Genomic DNA, 20,524 nt, shown 5'->3' with positions numbered 1-20,524 from the left:
AAAAAACAATGAGTAGTCCTGTAGTGCCTTAGAGACCAACAAAGTGTGTGTGTGTGTGTGTGTGTGTGTGTGTGTGTGTGTGTGTGTGTGTGTGTAGATATAAAATCATGAGCTTTCATGGGCAAAATCCACTTCCTCAAATGAAAAGAAAGCTTTTTCCCCCTTCACTCTCATCTGAAGAAGTGGGTTTTGCCCACAAAAGCTCATGATATATGTCTCTAAGGGTATGTCTACACTACCCTCCTAGTTCGTACTAGGAGGGTAATGTAGGCATACCGCACTTGCAAATGAAGCCCGGGATTTGAATTTCCCGGGCTTCATTTGCATAAGCGGGGAGCCACCATTTTTAAATCCCTGCTTGTTCGAACCCCGTGTAGCACGGCTACACGGGGCTCGAACTAGGTAGTTTGGACTAGGTTCCTATTCCGAACTACCGGTACACCTCGTGGAACTACCTAGTCCGAACTACCTAGTTTGAGCCCCGTGTAGCCGCGCTACACGGGGTTCGAACAAGCGGGGATTTAAAAATGGCGGCTCCCCGCTTATGCAAATGAAGCCCGGGAAATTCAAATCCCGGGCTTCATTTGCAAGTGCGGTATGCCTACGTTACCCTCCTAGTTCGAACTAGGAGGGTAGTGTAGACATACCCTAAGGTGTTACAGGACTAGCAAAATGGGGGTTTGATTCCTGATTGGGTCCCTGAATTCTACTACAAAACAAATCAGAAATATGAGCATCTGTACTGATGGAGGTGACTGGGATAGAAATGCCTACTCAGACACACACAGCTATTACGTGGATGAAGGTCTGTGTGCCAGAAGGACATTGCTCTCTGAGTTTTGAAGAAGGATTAGAAAGCTAGGCAAGGGTCATTTCTCCAGGAATGTTCAGGGGTCATTCTTGCCCTCAGAACCCTGGGGATCAACACATTCCAAATAGCTTCCGCAAAGCATACGGGAAACTTTTACCTTTTCCGAATGATGCTTCCTGTGTCGGACCAGGACAGCCCGGTGCTGTAAGATCCATCTTTCAAGGTAATGGTCTCTGTGCTGATCTCTACTTTCAAGCCTTTGTGTTTGAAATAGAACCCAATTTTGCCAAAATAGGTGGCCAGTTTTTTATCTTCGCGCTTCTTGGCCCCAATGAGCTGCCCATTGACCAGAACCCCTGTGAAAAGTAGAGGGTGGCGTGTTTACCATGAGTTTGCTTGTAATCAAGAGACTTATTCAGGTCATAGAAACAAACAAATCATCAGGCCTAAGTTGATTTGAACAGAAAAGGCCACTGCCCAATGCACAGGTTTGGGACTTAGTTATTAGTTTAATTTCTTGCTTGGCCATAAAGACTTTTTTCTTCTTTCTTTCTCTTTCTTCTGCTGATTTTCCCTTTGTGCTCTGTTGACAATGCAGATGAAAAAAATGCAGCCCCTCAGCTGCAGGTTTCAAGTGGAATGGGTAGGAGATTCTTCATGCCTTTGGAGAAGTCTCTCCATGACCCTATCGATCAGTGTTAATGGAACACCTTAGATACCATTCGTTCTATTGTCTGCACACAGTGCGTGCTTGTGTAATTATGGCAATTTACATGGTGACCTCAACTCTCCATGTTATGATGCTCATTTGAATTTCCTAAGAAGGTAGAAGCCAGGGTTATGAGGTGTGAGCTTTCTCTATTTTACGTCTAAGCACATTTCATCTAACTACTCAGACTCACCTATTGCTCAGTCACGGGTCTGTACTAAATTGTTGATGGAAAGCTACTAAACTGTTCAAAACCCCAATCCAGACAGAGAACATCAATGACTGCCAGCTTAGACAGGCAAAGCGTGATACTAGGAAGCCAAGTACATAGGAAGAAGTTAAGATTCTCTGTTGATTGCTTAATGTCAAAGTTACATAGAGAACAGTACAAGCATCAAGCCAGTTCCCAATTAGTGTTCACATTGTTGAGATTAAGCCCAGCCAGCCTGTCCTGCAATGTGTGTGTGTTCTCTACCATCAATTGCATTTACAGCCACATAAATCCTGGATAGCTGCATTGAAGCCCATCTCTGATCAGAGATTTGACCTCATGAGAACTGACAGCTGACAATAAATCAAGAATCATCACAATGCACCTGGTCCATACAGTTCTGTCCACAAACCAAGCTTTCAGATTCCGTGGGTATTCTATAAATGTAAACTCTTCATATTCTCTTACCGGACTCAGGATCGGAAACCAAGTTCAGGATGTCCCCAGGCTCTGAGTCTATATTGAAGCAGATGTTCTCCTGGCTTTTTTGCAGATAGATGATGAAATGTGGGTCGTTGTCAACTAAGGTACAAAAATAAGAGGGGGAATAACAAACAAAATGAATGTAGTGGTGTGATTACTTGTACGAGACCTGTTTCCTGGCTGCTCTATAAATTGAGATCCCTGACTATGCACATAGATAAGCGCAGCTACTTCTGTTTGCCAATTTCAAAGTGGTTCCACTTTCCACTGTTAACCAATTATCCCTCAGTACCCCCCAGGGAAGGAATAAATAGTAGTATCCACTGTGGGGGGCTGGGGACTTCCCCCAAGCAATCCTTACTTAGGCCTGTCACTTTTTTTTTTTTTTTAATGAAACAAAAAATCCCCACAGGTCTGTGATAGGGTGTATAAACCCTGTATCAGTGATGAAGGGGTTAAAGAGTAGCTGAGGGCACTGTTGGCTCCGCCCTACTGACCCTGGCAGTCATGTCAGGAGCAAAAGAAAGGCTTAAAAGCAGGATGTCCCCAGCGATTGCTGGCCGGTCCTGGGAGACAGCAGATGGTTGCACCTGGAAGCCTTTTGGATACTGCCCCCCATGAAGGCCAATCACCAGCCCCACTCTATAGGTACGTATAAACTAAGTTTTTTTTTCCGAAAGAGGATGTGCAAATTTCCTGGGAATTTGCATATCTTCTTCCGATCTCACTTTTGAAAGCGGGTCTTTCCAAAGTGAAAATAGTCTGGACATGGTTTTTTGAGGGAAAAAACCCTTTTTCAAAAAAAAAAAAAAAAAACCGCGTAAACCTCATTTTTTAAGAAAGAGTGGTTTTTTGAAAAAGGTTTTTTTTTTTTTTTTTTTGAAAAAAATCCCGTGTCCAGACTACTTTCACTTTCGAAAGACCCGCTTTCAAAAGTGAGATCGGAAGAAGATATTCAAATTGCGCCGGAATTTGCATATCCTCTTTCGAAAATAAAACGAAGTCTAGACAGCCTATGTCTGCAAGGAGACAATGACCTTGGTACATTGCCCAGGACGGGTAGGTCTGGCAAGCTGCACGGGGAGCCGCTAGGCAGTTGTCATAGCTACTTTTTACTCCTTTCAGGGCTAAGGAATTTGGAGACTGTATTAAAGGGGCACAGGAGTGGGAGCCAACGGCCATATTCTCTTCAACCATGAGTGCACTGTTTGATTTAGTTGGTGTCATAGAGACCCCCTATTTTGGCTGGTGTGGCCACTTTAAGGATTTTTCAGGGTCTGTGCAGTTGGAGGGGACTGTCAGCCTCCCAAGAGCTGTGACAAGGTCTTTTAAGGGTGCTGCATTCCCGGCCTTGGCGTGTGACTGCCTGCATTGAGCTCCAGGGTTAGTTGATGAGTGGCCTGCTGGGAAACACTACATGCCAGGTCAAGAACATGAGAGTCTGGGCTACGTTCTTATAAAAAGCTTGTAGCCAGCAGGTAGTAATAGAGATGGGGCTGATCTAGAAGCTGAGAGCTGAGCCTCCTCTCCCCTCCCTCAATCAGCTGGGGCAAAGTTCACTCTAAATCCAAAGGTCAGAACTGGGACCCATGTCTAAATCCTGGGTCCTTATTCTGAGTAATGGCTTGATCCCCTCCTGCCATTGAAGCTAATGGGAGTTTTGCCATTGACTTTTAACAGGAGCACGATCAAGTCCCTTACTTCAGAAGAAAGCAAAGAATTGACACTGCAGAGAACATCCCTGAGCCCGGAACTGGACTCTCCTGCTCATTTTTCACTTTCCAGGGCAATTAACTCTTTCAAATCTCAGATTAATCCTTCACCTTCCCCCCTTCAAAGTGTGTGTGTGGGGGGGCGGGAGGGAGGAGTTGATGGTGATTATTACACAGCTATGTGGAAAATTTCTGGTCAGGGTGGTTAAACACTGGAATAAATTGCCTAGGGAGGTTGTGGAATCTCCATCACTGGAGATATTTAAGAGCAGGTTAGACAAACAACCATCAGAGATGATCTAGATGGTGCTTGGTCCTGCCGGGAGGGCAGGGGACTGGACTTGATGACCTCTTGAGGTCCCTTCCAGTTCTACTACTCTGATTCTATGACTGTTATGAAGCTCTTGCAGATGCTGCCTCTCCCAGATAGCTTGTGTCAATTAGACATTAAATCATGGCACAGACCCAAGTGTTAACAAGATCCAGCAGCCTTCAGAGAATCCAGAGATTCTTATCTGCCACATAACATGCATGCTGTCATTTACAATGGGAATTATCTCTGGGAGTAATGTTACATTCGCTTGCTACTACAGATGAGCCAAAAAGAGAGCCCTTTGGTCAGCCTGTGACTCCCAGTAGCAGATGGCAGGGAAGACTATTAAATCATTTTATCCCTCCTCACAATTAGCCCCCTAGAGTATAGTTTCTAAGGCTTTGTCCATTCAAACTTTAAATCACTTCAGTGCTGCACAATGCTTCTACAGAAGCACTGCTTACCTGGGTGCAATATAATTAGAGCCCTGCGTGGATACAAAATGTGCATCCGCATCCACATCTGTATCTGGAAAAAATGAGCTGTGGGTAGTTGCATCTGCCCATGGATATAAAGTGGATCCCAGCAAATGTGCAGAGTTCTAGATACAAAATTTGTATCCACATCTGCAGCCACAAAGATGAACAGCGGATATCTGCATCCACATCCAAGGATGCGGATACCTGTGGATATATAGCAGATATCCACATATTTGCAGGGCTTTAAATATAATGTGGCTGTGGATATTTTAGGTGTAACTTCTCTGTAACAACCTCCTGCATGGGTTATGAATAGGGTTTGAATCTGAGAACACTGGCTTTTTCCACTTTGGCAACAGGAATTGCTTTGTTAGCTGGTAGCAGTAGTAGACTGTTAGGCTACGTCTAGATTGCATCCCTTTTTCGGAAAAGGGATGCAAATTAGACGTATCGCAATTGCTAATGAAACGGGGATTTAAATCTCCCTCGCTTCATTAGCATAAAAATGGCTGCCGCTTTTTTTCGGCTCGGAGCTTTGCCGGAAAAAAGCTCCAGTCTAGACATGGATCTTTCGGAAAATAAAGCCTTTTCCGAAAGATCCCTTATCCCTCTTAAAATCCCTCCGAAAAAGGGATGCAATCTAGACGTAGTGTTATTGTCTAATAGAGTAGCCACTAGAGGAGCAAGTGACATCTGTTTTACCATGGCAAAATGTACCTGAGTCTCCACATCAAATGAAATCTCAGGGTAGCTGAGCAATCAGTGCCTCTGAAAATCAGCCCCTCCTGATTCCAGCGTGGCAACATCTAACGTCACTGGATGCTTTAGAACATGTAGGCCCAAATCTTTGTGACATGAAGCTGAGAACATTTGCAGGACAGCACGAAAGGGCAGAAACAAGGCTTTGAAATTCCCCATCTGCAGCAACTATTTTTATATCTCTTCTGGGTCTCTTAACCTGTTCAGGTTGTGCACATAGGAATTCAAGGGCCAAATCTGTATCCAGACTTGACTGTTGAGGCCCCTCTTGGGATAAATTTAGCATGCAGGGTGCTTTTGCATTGGCCTCAACCTGGGATGTGTGTCTCTTCCAGTGGAGGGCAGAGACATGTGAAAGTGGGTAGAGGAAATGGCGCAGCCAGATCAATGCAATGCAGTAATTGTGCTTACTGGAATGGCAAGCAGCCTATGCTATCTCTGCCCATTTGGATACACGGGCCATTTGGCTTCTTCCTCCATTGCTCTGTTGCTCCCCCCTTTACACACACACCTTTGTATACAAGAGCTCTACAAGTGAGACAGACAGACAACCCACCATCTTTTACCTGTGTTTATGTGCTGTTTAATAGCAGACATAGTTGGAGCCTGGAGAGCACTTAATAGACGCTCGGACGTAGGGGTAGGTTTCGCCCACGAAGGGATGGACTTATCCAGGTTATTGGGGGCTACACTTAATGTACCTGTTTGTGAAGAGGATGCATGACATTGGAAATTAGTAAAAATGGCTGTGAAGGATCATTGTCATTTTCACTTTTACACGCAGTGGTTGGGATTCTGATCCAGGAGAATGATGCCAAATTTGCACGGGTTTAACTGAGATCAGAATCTGGCCCATGTACAATGAAGGACTTGCCTACGTGAACTTTTAATCCCTGGCAAGCTGGGGTGTGAAGCTATCCCACACTAGGCTGCTGCAGAGGGTGTACATGTGAATCCTGCTAACATGCTTTGATCTAGTCCCATTTCAAAGCAGAAGAGATCACAGTGCACTAAGGAATAGTTAGAGTCTGATAGGGGACCTGTGCAGACACGTCTTCACCTGCCGTGCTGGAGATCAATCTTCCGGCGCTCAATTTAATGGGTCTAGTTAAGACCTACTAAATTGAACACTGAGCACGGAACTGGTACTCCTTGCAGTCACCAGGAGTAAGGGAAGCAGATGGGAACAATTTCTCGTGTCAACCTCCTCCTGTGTGGATGGCATGGAAATGCAATTTAAGATACATTGACTCCAGCTATGTAATTTACGTAACTAGAGTTGCCTATCTTAATTCCAAGTCCCACTGTATTGTAAACCTGCCCTCAATGTCTAATGTAATTGGGACGAGGAGTCCTGTGGCACCTTATAGACTAACTGAAGTGTAGGAGCATAAGCTTTCGTGGGCAAAGACCCACTTCGTCAGATGCATCTGACGAAGTGGGTCTTTGCCCACGAAAGCTTATGCTCCTACACTTCAGTTAGTCTATAAGGTGCCACAGGACTCCTCGTCGCTTTTGCAGATTCAGACTAACATGGCTACCCCTCTGATACTTAATGTAATTGGGAAATATATAAACACACTGAAACAACAATAGCCCCAATGTTAACATCAATTAAATCATCTGTATCTACTTGGTTAAGCAACACATGACCTGGAGTCATGCTGATGCCATGTATAAGGAATTCAATGGGGTTAGCAAATGGGCATCCCTGCACAGAAGTGTTAGTGGAAGTGGCGAGCACATGGTATAAATGGTTATAGCACATGGTATAAATAAAAATCTTGTCATTGTACGTGGCTCTCCGTTGAGGATTTCCGAGAAAAGAGAAGAAAAACAAATTCACCAGTTGAAACATTTCACAGGCTAAGAACCGAGGATATTTCTGATACCCTTCCAGCAGTGTGAGACTGTGGGACAGGTGGGTCTGGCATTTCCGCATAGTTCTGAACATGTTTGATGTGAATGAAAGGCACGATTGGCCATGCTGTTGCACCTATGTAAGCCACTTCCCTCTCCCATAACCACTCATCTCAGCCTAGCAGAATAGCTCCTATTTCTTAACACATGATTTCAGGGAGTAATATTTGGTTTTTGGTGTCTCATTTTTACTGCAGTGTCTCATTTTCCCCAGCAAAAATATATTGCTATTACAAACCACTGTTTATATCTTATATGTCTTTATATCTCATAATGCTTTACAGAGCAGGGTGGGGGGGAAACCATCATTATTTCCACTGTACACATGGGGAAACTGAGGCACGGGGCAAGTACGTGATTTGCCCATGTTTTCTCAGTGGGCCAGTGGAATTAAACTCTCGTATCCCAGCCCAATGCCCTATGCTGATAACGGTGATGAGTATGAGTAGTACTGGATTCGTCATTAGTTGGCTTTGCAGTGATGAGTGAATAATTAAGAGCCTGACCGATGCCCATTGAAGTCAGTGGAAAGGCAACCTCTGACATTAATGGGTAGTAGGTCAGGTCCTAACCAGAAACAGATGCCTCCCCACCCCCTTTGGCCCCATGGAAGGCTGGAGAGGAAGGAAGGAAAGAGAGCACTATGGAGGTCCAACGGATGAGGACACTCTATAGGCTACGTCTACACTGGCAGCTTCTTGCGCAAAAACTGTTTTGCAGAAAAGTTCTTGCACAAAAAGTCTTCCAAAAGAGCGTGTCTACACTGACGTGTTTTTGTGCAAGAGCGTCTACGGCAATGTGGACGCTCTCTTGCGCAAGAAAGCTCTGATGGCCATTTTAGCCATAGGGGTTTCTTGCACAAGAAATTCATGTTGCCTGTCTACACTGCTCTCTTGTTCAAGAGCTCTTGCGCAAGAGGGTTTATTCCTCATGGGGAGAGGAATAACTCTTTCGGAAGAAGCCCCATTTTCTGACGCTGTACTGTAAACTTACTTGCACAAGTTCGGCAAGTTTTTGCGCTAAAACATCTGTTCTTGCGCAAGAAGCCACCAGTGTAGACGTAGCCTATGTGTATGAGAATTCCAGTTCCACATGACCTTGCGACCTCTCCACAGCCATCTCGGAGCCTTTCCCTTAAAATACAGATCCAAGCACAAGCACCAAGATATGTTGCCTTGTTATGCCTTGTCTATACTTACTGGGAAATTGGTGCTGCTGGGATCGATCCCCTTGGGGGTTGATTTAGCAGGTCTAATAAAGACCCCCTAAATCAACCACTGATCATACTCCTGTTGACTCCAGCACTCCACTGGATTGTGAAGCATAAAGGGAGAGTTTTTCCCCTTGATTCCCCATAGAGGATGCTGCGGTAACTTGACCTAAGATACGTCAACTCCAGCTATGCTATTCATGTAGCTGGAGTTGCATACCTTTGTTCAACATTGCCCCTGGCCTTAGTCTGCATAAGTGACAATGAACCACTGCAAGCTGTTTTTTTTACTGCCAAAAATAACTTGACAAGTGGGACAGACAGCAACACCCACCTGAGCAGCAGCCTCTTTTCTGGTCTTTTGGCGAATCTGCCAGCATTCTCTCATCTCCTTCAGGATTCTCTATCAGCATGGCTGTGAAAGGGGTCACGATATGGTGGTCAAGTGACATCTGTAAGATTGATCTGGTGATGTTCCTTTTCAAAGCAGCAGTGGGGGCCAGGTTTCTGTGTTGAAAAAAAAATAGAACCCCTTGTTACCAGCTGCGCTGGGCAGCTGCTGTTTAAATCAAGGCTGTGATCTTGTTATTCCTAAGCAGGGAAACAAGAAAGGTAGGAACCAGCTAGGACCAACGTTTCCCTTTAATTTTTCCACCCATGTGCAGAATAAATTTTGTTATGTGCACCAAGGCATGTGCAGATGGACACCACCAGCAGAAACACATGCTGAAGGTTGTGGGCGCTCTGCTAATCAGCTGGGTGGCATTTGAATCTCATCTGCAACCCGTGTTCAGACTTGATAGACACCACCAGGCCTGCGGCTGGGGGAGGAGGGGAAGGTGGGGCAAAGGGGCGATTGCCCCATGGCCCAGAAATTCAAAGGGGCGTGGCGCTTCCAGAAGCCACTGGTGTGGCAGCAGCAGTGGCTGGAATCCCAAGACCTTTGAATTACTACCAGAGCACCAGACGCCACTGCACATGGTTTTGAGGGCTGGGGGAGCATAGGGGATCGCCGTGGTCTGGGTGGTGCTAAGGGATGACTGTTCTTGACTCCACCCCCTTACACCTAAGGCCCTGTCCCTTCTGGGGGCTCAGAGCAGGGCCCTTCCACACCTGGCCTCAGGGTCTGTGGTGGCTGTCAGCAGTGCTGGCCACGACGGACCCAACTGAGAGGCCGAACCAAACCCCAGTGTCTCAATGCCTGCAACTGTAAAGGAGGGGGAGGGTGCAAAAGTTCTGTACCCTTTTGTTTAGAATTTCATTTCTCATTTGTACCATCAAAGGCCTGATCTTGGGAGGTGCTGAGAGCCTCCACATGCCTGTGATGTCTGCCAGACCCGTTGCAGGTCAGCTGGGTTCCTCTCAGACATCCCTACCTCTCCGCCATCAGCTGGTTGATGGTCAGGTAGGCCCACAGCTTCTCCGTGAATTTGGGGTCGGCATGTTCCTCTTTCTTCAGGAATTCATCCAGCCCCTCCACATCCGCCAGGGTCTCCAGGACTATCTCAGCGTTCGCCTAAGCGGTGAACAACAGATATCAATATCCCAGGGTGAGCCCGGGGAATGACGCAGCCATGTTACACCGCTCTCCCTAGATCAGGACCCTGACAGACCTGGGGCTCCCATATTAGGATGTGGAGCACCCCGCATTTAGACACCGATTCTGCAAACAGGGATGCCTGTGTCAGCCCGCGTCAGTAGGTGAAGGGGTCTTTGGCATACAGACCTTCTGTGGCTGCGTCATAGCAGATTGAAACAGCAGGGGGCACTCTCCTCACACTTTCCAAGATGAGAGGAGAGCTGTAGGGCTGGGCTACCCCTGCAGATGCTGAGCAGTACACCCATGGGATGGGGGAAGGTAAGGCCCAGGGGCCAGATGCAGCCCCTGGCTTGCCTGGATCTGGCTCCCCCAAGGCTCAGGGCTCCCCTACCCCAGCATTGGGGAGCCCGTGCTGATGCTGTAGCCCCCATTGCCCCACTGTGGGGCTGGAGCACAAAAATCATGCCAGGGAGGATGGTTTGTTTTGGTTCCCACCCCTGGCTGTAGGATAAATCCTGCTTTCTCCTCAGGGCAGCTCTGCCGTGTGAGCAGGGCCAGCTTTGGGGAGCTCATGAAGTGTGAGACCATCCCTTGCACAAGCCGGATCCCAGCCCCAGTGGGGGCATTGGGAAGGCTTGGGGACCATGTTCACAGAGCAGGGCTAGTGCACCCGTCCGCCATCACCTCCCACAGAAGGGGAGCAGCAGGTGCTGTGGAACGGCTCCATGGTGCCTCCATCAGCTCCGGAGGGGGAATTGCCCAATAAAGGGGCTGAAAGCCAGGATGTGGCCTACAGTGGGCATCATTGTGGTACAATGTGTTACTCTCAGGACAGTCCACTGGAGACAGGAATAGCGACAGGACAGCGACCCCCCCACAGCCACTGGCATAAAGCCCCACACACAGCCCGGGGTCCTGCAGACTGTATGGCCCTTTCCACCCCTCGTGGGGAGAAGGCTGCGCCCTGGTGCATGGCATGCCCCAGTGAGCTGCGAGAAAGGGCGTTCTCCACAGAGCCCGACTCACTGCCGTGGCTGTGATAAGACTCTGCAGGTGCTGCACGTTGTTGGAGTCAACCTTCCCTGCCACCACAATCTCCGACCCTCCGAAGTAGTTATGGAAACTGTTCTGGGTGACGTCTGACACCGATCCCTGAGGATAGTTGATTTCCACTTTCTTGAGGAGAGGGGTGGAGACTTGGTTGTAGAATTTCTGCCAATGGAACAGACAAAGGAGTAAGTCTGGTATATGCGATGCAACGCTCGCTGACATGCTACCGCAACAGGTACAGGCGATGGAATCTAGAACCCAAATGGGCAAGACTGCATGTTTTATTTTCCAGGAAATGCACTTATTAGGCCTTGAAATGTCTGTGTATTTACTGATACAGGTTGAACCTCTCCAGTCCAGCACCCTCAGGACTTGACTGGTACCGAACCAGAGAATTTGCCAGACCAGGGGAGGCCAACATTGTCTAGCAGCATTAACAACACTCCCACTGCTTACTGGGCTCTTAGAAGACATTTAGGGGTAAATTAGAGCTAAATAACAGCACAGAACACTGAGAGCCAGGACTGATGGCTGTAAGCAAACTTTATGGGACTGCAGAAACTTGGCCACACCCATGATAAATGGACATCCGGCTAACTAAAATCATGCCGGACCACAGATGTTACTAGACCAGAGAATGCCTGACTAGAAAGGTTCAACCTGTACAGGGCCCAGTAAAATCAATGGAAAGACTCAGGCCCACAGTCTATAACGACAGGCACCTAGTTTTTTCCAGGACCCAGAGGCAGAAGGAAGAGTGAATACTGGTACATATACCAAATACTAAAGCAGGTGTTGAAGTCAATGAATAAGGGCTAGTCAATTTGGACCTTTATTATCTATTGCTTATAGATTTGGGCTCAGACTCTAAACACTTTCCAACTCTGCTAATCAGAATTCAGCCCTCCTGGCTAGATTGTTTCTCTACATCAGTATTTCTTAAACTGTATTTCATGGCACACCAAAGAGAGGTGTGCCTCAGAGAACAGCAGAATTCAAAATGGCTGCCCTTAAAGAGGCAGGCAACCTTTTTTTTTTTTTGCTCAATAACTGTCCCCTGACCCTTCTCCCCCTCCCCCCAATCTGTTTTTTTCCTTGACAAAAAGTCCTTGGTGTTCCTCATAAAAAAAATATTGTTTGGTGTTCCTCAGTCTTAAAAAGTTTAAGAAACACTGCTCTACATAATGAGCTGAAGTAAGATCCTGGATCTGGAAAGTCTGGAATATAGCTTCAGAAACCCCACTTTAGGGGGATTATCTCCAGGAGTGGCTCTTCACTACAGGGAGTTTGAGGATGCTGCAATTGATGCAATGAGTGTCAATTTAGTGTGACTAGTGAAGACCTGCTAAATCAATGGCAGAGTGTTCTCCGATCAACCCCAGTATACTAGCTCTTTGAGAAGAATAAGGTAAGTTGACCGGAGAGTGTCTCCCATTGATGCAGTGCAGAGAAGACGCTAGGGTAGGTCAGCTTAAGCTATGTTGACTCCAGCTACATTATTTACGTTGCTGGAGTATTGTAATGAGGTCAATTTACCCCCTTCTCCCAGTAGTGAAGGCAAACCCTTTGTTATAGAAAGTCTTGGGTTTACAGACATGATACTCTACTGAACTCTTAGGGCTTATCTCTGCTCTCAGTGGGACCTATGTGAATCAAAAGTAACTCTACCACCTTTGAATACGTTATTCCCAATTGCCAGCTGGGAGCAGTTTGTGACCCTCACGGTTGAAGAGGTGGAGGGAAGGAAATGTACCTTCATTTGGGAAGAAGTCTCCTGACTTCCAAAAATCCTCTGTGCCATTCCATGGTTTTCATGAGCAAGCCTCTCCAGGAAATCATAGTCTACATCAAATCCAATCCCAAGAGAGAACAAAGAGACATCTTCCGGTATGTTCTGTTTCACGTTCTTCTGGATCGTAGTCAACTTCAGCTCACCTTCAGGGGAGAGAGTGAATTTCAGTCACCTTCTGAATTGAGAACAAACCCTTCAACCCAACTAAACATTATTCATAAATCCTCAAATAGGATCTAATTCCATATTCCTTGAATATTCCAAACTCTGACTGTCTGTAGCGGGAATGTTGGTTTCTATTCTAACATATGGAGATGAAGAGGGCTGTTCTCACCTCACAGAACTATTGTTTCAGGCTCTCTGCAGACTCAGGGAGACAACATGACACTTCGGTTCATGATTTTAAGGTGCTCTTTGCAATCATGAGGGTCAGGACCATACCTTTTTTTAAAAGAAACTTCAGTTGTGGAGCATCTAGGCAGGGCTGGCCCTACCATGAGGCAAACTGAGGAGGCTGCCTCAGGTGCCAGACTATGAGGGGGCACCACTAGGACCCAGAGTGTAGAAAATTATGTCTGCAGCTGGTACATATGTAGATAGCAGAGCAGTACCATGAGAGGAGTAGAACACGAAGAAGGCAGAATTGAGACCTTTCAAAATTTTGGCCCAAGCGAGGGGGCATGGGGGCATCGTTTGAGCTCCCCACCTCAGATGCCACAATGTTGTGGGACAGCCCTAGGGTGGGTTTTGAGATGATTTCTGTAGTTGGGACCTGATACAAACCCCACTGAACTTAATTTGCTTTTTGCTTTGTTCTTCATATTTGTGGGGCAGTTCCTGGAATGGAGTAGCTTTTTGTGGACCAGCCATCACTGTGTGGACTGAGATCTCTGGAAGAGAGGCTTCCTTCTGTGATGGTTGTAACCATCTCTGTTCCAGGACTGGTGTATGTATGTAAATAAAGCACATTATCCTTAGGATAACCCATCTCCATGATACTTATTTCTCATGGACTAAGAAGCCAACCTGAATATCCCCAGAATTCTGCTACCACCTGGCAGAGAGGTAACATTTTGTCTGAAGCAAGACATGCTGGGTCAAAAGAAGGGGAAATAGTATTTTCTTAGCTTACGTATAGAGTGTCCATGTGCTGGTTGTGTTTCTTAAGCCAATTCAACTGGCCTTTCATTTCACCTAATGCAAGATCCTTACCTACCGTAGGGTCGCCATCTGACACCAATACTATCATGGAGACAGAGTTAGGGTCCAACATTTTCAAGCTGCTGGCTTCCTTTAGAATGAATATTGCTCGAAGAAGAGCTTCGTTGATGTTTGTGCCTGGTAAAGAAGCAATACAATGAGCAAGTTTGCTATGCAGCATTCCCTCTTGAAATAAAGGCTCAGTGCTAAGAAAAGAATACATAGGAACACAGGACTGGAAGGGACCAATCGAATCTCGTGCCTGGCCATTGTTGGCAACCCTCTCATAGAATCCCATCCAATAACTTTTCAAGCTCCATCTTCAGGCTCTTTGGTTGTTTGACCTCACTGCTCCTATTGATATTAGACACCTTCTTCTCATGACCATTTTAAATGTATTCATGGGCAGTTTATCCCCATTTGTTCTTGCGCCAACACTGTCTTTTCATTTGTATGTCGCTTATTCCTCCGGGATGTTTACTCCCCTCAAGTATTTAAAGACAAGCATCATATCCCCCCTGAGCTTGCTGCCTGTAAAAAGACCCTCCATTCCCCTGATCATCCTAGCAGCCCTTCCGTGCACCTGTTCCAGTTTGAACAACCCTTTCTTGAACCCAGGTGATCAGGTTCCTGAGGCTCAGAGCAGACTTGCAGAACAAGACAAGACAGAAGACACCACCAGAGGGTGCGTGTCAAGTGCTGGAGCTAATTCTTAGGAGGTGCTGATCATGGTGAGTGAAACTTGCATCAAGGATTTAGGTTCCTACATACCTGTAAGGATCTGGGCCCAAGTCCAGTGATGTCAGGGGGACAGAGAGATAGTATGGGGGTTGTTTACTAATCTCCCAATCTATGGGGTGGGCCCACAGACGGAACACCTGGCTTTTCCCAACCAAACGATCAGGGGGCTCTGTGAAGATGTCTTTCATTTTGTCCCCTTCCCCAGGTCTCTTTTCCTTGCTGCATGAGCGGGAAATTGGCTCTTTTGTGAACAGTACTTTGTCTTTCTGTCTGAGGGATTTATCCTTATACTACCTAAGTGCTGAAAGTACCTCGCTATCACACCCACGTACCCCCGGTGGGATGAATCTCCTGGATGTACTTCTTAGCATCCTCTGTCTGCGACGGGGTGGCTGCAACTAAATCATCTCTCCAGGAGCGAACATTGTGGTTGAAGTCAACAATAGAAAACTGGTCCTCAGGGCGGAGATCACCCAATATGGTTTTCATTGCCTCAACTGTCTGAGATAGGAAATGGCCACAAGAATAGGCATGTTTAGTTCTTTCCATTTGAAGAGTGAGTAGTAAACTAAACACACAACAGCCTGAGTGATGGACCCAAACTGGAATTTTTAAGAGGCTGTCTCTCAGCCAAAGCCATCCTTACCTATATGCCGAATACACAGTTGCGCAGGGCACCTGAAAATTTGAGGCATCACTGAGTCTTGTGCTAAGTCTAGACTGCCAGGTTCAATCGGAAAAAGAAACACAACTTGCGGTACGCAAATTGCGTATCTTTTCCCGCTTGACTGTCGAAAGAGGCTTTTCTGAAATTTGGCACATCTACATGGTGCCAAATTTCGGAAAAATATGCTCTTTCGACACATCCCTTATGCTTCACAGAACAAGGCTTACAGGGATGGCGAAAGAGCACGTACGCTTTTTTGAAAAAAAAAATCGGAAAAGCGGAAGTGTTCCTTCGGTATCCTGGAAAAGCAATGCAGTCTAGACATAGCCTTAATGTCCCCCTTTCCCTCCCCACCTCTTCTTCTCCCAAATCTGTGGCTCTGCTTCCTCCCAAGAAGATCTAGTTAACTTGAAAGTGAAAAAACCTGCCAGACCTCTTAGCAGAACACTGAACCTGTGAAAGAGCCATTCCAGTGCAAATGAAGCCACTTAACAGGCATTTGCCAACACCAGGTATATCGTGTCAGTTTCTGAATTTACCGTGTTAGTCGACAGGACCTTTGTTTATAATTTGTTTGAAAAATATTTCATGAATGTGTTGCTGAAGATTATAAAACCACATCTGTATAAAATCTCCCTTCTCCCCCCATCTGCCATCGGGCCGTGGGCACCAGTTTAATAGTACTGGGTAGGACCTCATACATCTCAAGGATGGCCCAGCTCACAGCCTGCTTCCTCTGTACTGTAGGACAACTACGTAAAATTGCAGAATCCAGAGAAAGAGTCTGCAAACCCCAACCTTGTCCTCCTCAACCCATCCCCACTTTTCTCATGAAAGGGAGACGCCGTGAGTGGAGAGGACCTTGCTCTGGAAACTGAGTTGTGTTGATCCTGGAAATGAGAGTTGTATTTCTAGCTCTGTCATGACCTGCCGTCCGATGCTGGGGAAGTCACAACCCCTCTCTGTATCGCTGTGTCCCCATCTATAATAAGTGGGAATGAGGTTAGTCACTCTCCTTTGCAAAGGGCCTGGAGGGCTGTGCCATTTCAGAACTCAGTAGGATTCTAATGACCTTGCTCCTTTCTTAAAACATTTTAAGGAGAGTAAATATGGTGGGTCAAATCCTGAAGTCCTCTATTCAGGCAATTGCTCAGTGATGCTTTTGACAGGACCTAAAGTTGCAACTCAGCGATTTTCAGCACGGGCAAGAGCACAGTATGTGGCAGTCACGCAAGCAACAGCTACATGTACGGGAGAGCACAAAGGCAGGACCTGATGTTTGCACAGATCAGGAACTTACTTGTTTCATTTTCAATCCCCACATGGAGCCACTGACATCGATAACAAATAAAATGTTTTTGGGCAGTGGGTCCAGATTCTCAGGAGCAAAGTAGTGAATGAAATAGCCATTAAAAATCTGCAAAATACAAAGGGCGGTAACGTGAACTCCTGTAAAGATTCCACAAGGCATAAGACAGTAAATGGAGTGGAAGGTTTTAGCCCTTTTTATGGGACATCTTTTTCTTTCATTCTAGGTCATATTCATCACTAACTCTGCATTTGTATTGCACCCATCACCGTAATGCAGTGTCTGAGCTCCACTGGCTTTGAGGGAGAGCAGAAATTGGCTCTAAACAGTGTTCCCTGTAATCTGTGTGCTTGTGCAGCCACTCAGGAGAGAGTCATATGCTGCCTAGCTAATCAGCATAGTGCCCACAGCTAGGTTTTTTTGGTCTCTACTGGTGGTGCACATTCACATATGCCTTAGTGCACATACAATTATTCCACACATAGATGGAAAAAATCACACATGGATTGAAAAGATTAGAGGGAACATTGGCTCTGAGGACTCACTTGTTTTGCAGAACACCTCTACTCTGGAATGGGAGTGAAGGAGAGGGTTTAAAAGAGCTATATCATATATAGTGACTCAATCCTGCAACCCTACTCCATGCCAACATGCTGCTAACGAAGTGCTGGTTTGCCTTCTTGCAACTTCTGACCCTGTTCCTTTGGAGTCGGTTTTAAATCAGTACCCTATACAGGGCTGGGGAGCACTGTGATGTGAGAGACACTGGCTTTTGGACAAGACAGGAAACTGGTCCTGACCACTTGTTGTATTCTACCTGCCTAAAATCCCCCTGCTGCTTCAGTGATTCTTGACCACTTCTGTCATTCAGACACACCGTGATTTGTCCCACTGCAGTGGAACGCAGAAAGAGTCTCAGAGATAGATCATGGATGTTCTGCTGCTGCGGCAACGCTTATGTTCTGGCGTTTAATTTTGGGTAAGACCAGTATTTGAATTACAGGGAAGGTTGGAGGGATGGAGCTGGGTCCCTTTTTTGTTTTTAGGGACTACCTGACTTCTGCCTTATAGTCCCCTTACTTCTCACTGCTACTTAAATTAAAGCGCTTGACATCCAGGTTACTTCCCACCAAACTTTTGCCACTGTGTAAGGGTGCATCTCCACAGCAGGGCTTAATTCGAAATAAGCTACGCAAATGGAGCTACGTCAACTGCGTAGCTTATTTCAAAACAGCTTATTTCGAAATTGGGAGCATCTACACAGCACTTATTTTGAAATAGAGCACTCTTCCCCTGACTTCCCTTGCTCCTCCTACAATGAGGGTTACAGCAATTGGAATAAGAAGTCCTCCGGCTTGACATTATTTCGAAATAACTGCCTGCTCTGTAGAGGCAGATTACGTTATTTCGAAATAACACTCGTTATTTCAAAATAATGTTGCTGTGTAGATGTACCCCAAGAGAGCAACATATGGTAACTGAATAAACTTACTTCTAGTTCTCCAGCTTTGGGTTCTCTTTGCACATCGTACATGACCACAAAATTCCCATCTACAGCTGTAGCAGAACAAGTGGGGCATTTTCGTTGCTGAGCCACTGTTGGTTTGAAGGACACATGGGCCTAGATGTGGAAAGTGAAAAAGGAGACTCCATTACAAAGCCAACCACCCATTCCACAGCTACCATATCATTTTGAGAGACTGATTATGAATGAGTCCTGCTAGAAGCAAGGGATTAGACTTTCGGATCCAGGGGACACAGGATTTCACTGACCACGTTAGCACCTTTTGAAGTAAAACAGAGAGGGATTTTTGTTGCGCCAAAGCAAACATTGCTCGTTGGTGTTCGTCTCTCAGTTTCTTCATTGATAGCAGCTCTGTATGCAAACACAGAATCATCTCCCTGTTTTACAAACAGAGCTGAGGAAACTGTCTGTAATGAAGAATTCATTAGATAAATGTAGCTCTTTTTCTCTGTTTGCAAGGGAAAAAATATTCGCATGGCATGCCTGATTTCTCACAATGTCCATGATTTCCATGATAACAATTTCCATGAATTTGTTAATTGTAATTGTTTACAACCATGCCAATTCGGCCCAAGGTTCCACCTCTTTTGGAAGGGTGAACCCACCCCCCCCACCTTGTCCAGCGGCCTCGGCTCTGAGTTACATGTAGTTCATTCTATCGCCTGATCCTTCGATCTAATCTGGTTTATTCAGCTGCATTCCACATAGGGAATAAGCACTTTTCATATAAAATCAATAGCAACAGCAAAGTTACCGGTGAACTTGATGGAGTAGCTGGCATGTCTCTCTTTTCAGGCATTGTATAGGGTCTTATCACCAATTGTTGTCTGCCTTTTGAATGATGGACCATGGAGGGCATGTATTATAATGACAGATCCCAGCAGGTGTGGGGAGAATCTTACCTCCTGCGAGAGAAAATGTTGTACACCTACAGTTTCTTGGTGTCAGCTACGGCTTTGTCCATTACCTTTTTCTCTCCCTTAGAGATAGTGGTGATTCCTGCGAAGTGATCTCCTAGCGAGTTAGGAACATGCACGTAACGAAGTCCCTGAGGCTCAATAATGCGGACATCCACCTGCAGGCAAGAGTGGAGGATAGTAAGCATGGAGTCTCACTAGTGATGTGCCGAGATCTCAGGAGCATGCCTGTGCTCCCCAAAACACACCTGCCACAGCACCAGGCTTCAGAGGGTTGTCATGGGAACAGAGCCAATTTTAGCCAGGGGTCCAAGTGTAACCCACATGCCTAATGAGGTTTGCTCTCCCATGTAGTGGCACTTACACTATATGTTGGGTAGGTATTTGTGTGGTTATATATATATATACACACACACACGCATGACCACCACAAGGTGGATTTGAGCATAGGACCTCAGGAACTCCATATAGGAGCCTCTATAGCTTGAGCTATAAAGCCAGCTGGCTCTCAGCTTAGATTCTTATCTCTCACTGTAAGTGGTCTAAGTGCCACTACACGGGACAGTGCACCTCACTAGGGCTACGTTTACACGGCTGGCTTTGCCGGCAGCGCCTATGCAAATGAAGCATGGATTAGCATAATTTAATTGCACTTCAATTGCATAATTTATTCAAGCTGTTTGTGCTCAAGGGGTTTTTTGTGCAAAAACAAGCAGTGTGGACTTTTTTGTGTGTGCAAAAACCCTGTGTAGACAGCTGGCAGTGTAGACAAAGCCTAGGTGCGTGGGTTACACAAGCAATGGTTAGTATGGATCAAAACAGAAGGGGGAGCTCTCACACCAATATGGAGCACGGGGCGGGGGGGGGGGGGGGATATACTGATCTCCTACCTCATGCCTGGGAATGGATTGAAAGCACTTTGTCTGATGTTAACAGAGGAGAGAGGGGGCAGCTCCCTTCTGTTCGCCCCTCCCTTTAATCCCTAGTTTCAAGCTGCCTGTAGGGCATATTGGACAGCGTGTTGCTTCAGTCTCTGGTTCCCCAAACAGCCCTAGGTACAGGGCAGAAGACATTTTCTGCAACTCTTCCCCTTCTTCCCCTCCGCCCCCCCCCCCTCACTCCTCCGAGCAGAACAAAGACTGGCCAGTCAGAAAAGCAAAAATAAAGAAAGCGAAA

General features: G+C 46.2%; 1 protein-coding gene across 1 annotated transcript in view; it reads right to left on the bottom strand.

Moving 5' to 3' along the window:
* ITIH2 (inter-alpha-trypsin inhibitor heavy chain 2) overlaps positions 1-20,524 on the bottom strand; it is a 38,515-nt gene that overhangs the window by 5,411 nt on the left and 12,580 nt on the right. The window contains exons 7-18 of the mRNA XM_006130632.5: positions 19,399-19,506; positions 18,399-18,527; positions 16,898-17,014; positions 15,263-15,431; positions 14,202-14,327; positions 12,951-13,132; positions 11,174-11,359; positions 9,984-10,123; positions 8,942-9,114; positions 6,044-6,178; positions 2,200-2,313; positions 969-1,167 (exon numbers count right to left, since the gene is read on the bottom strand). Of these exons, the coding sequence (XP_006130694.3) occupies positions 969-1,167; positions 2,200-2,313; positions 6,044-6,178; positions 8,942-9,114; positions 9,984-10,123; positions 11,174-11,359; positions 12,951-13,132; positions 14,202-14,327; positions 15,263-15,431; positions 16,898-17,014; positions 18,399-18,527; positions 19,399-19,506 (1,778 nt within the window). The remainder of the gene's footprint in view (positions 1-968; positions 1,168-2,199; positions 2,314-6,043; positions 6,179-8,941; positions 9,115-9,983; positions 10,124-11,173; positions 11,360-12,950; positions 13,133-14,201; positions 14,328-15,262; positions 15,432-16,897; positions 17,015-18,398; positions 18,528-19,398; positions 19,507-20,524) is intronic.

Source organism: Pelodiscus sinensis, chromosome 1 (genome assembly GCF_052426305.1).
Source record: "Pelodiscus sinensis isolate ZL-2025 chromosome 1, ASM5242630v1, whole genome shotgun sequence".
In the NCBI taxonomy this organism is placed as follows: domain Eukaryota; kingdom Metazoa; phylum Chordata; order Testudines; family Trionychidae; genus Pelodiscus; species Pelodiscus sinensis.
Note: the sequence above shows the minus strand (reverse complement) of the source record. Positions and strands in the feature narration are given on the sequence as shown.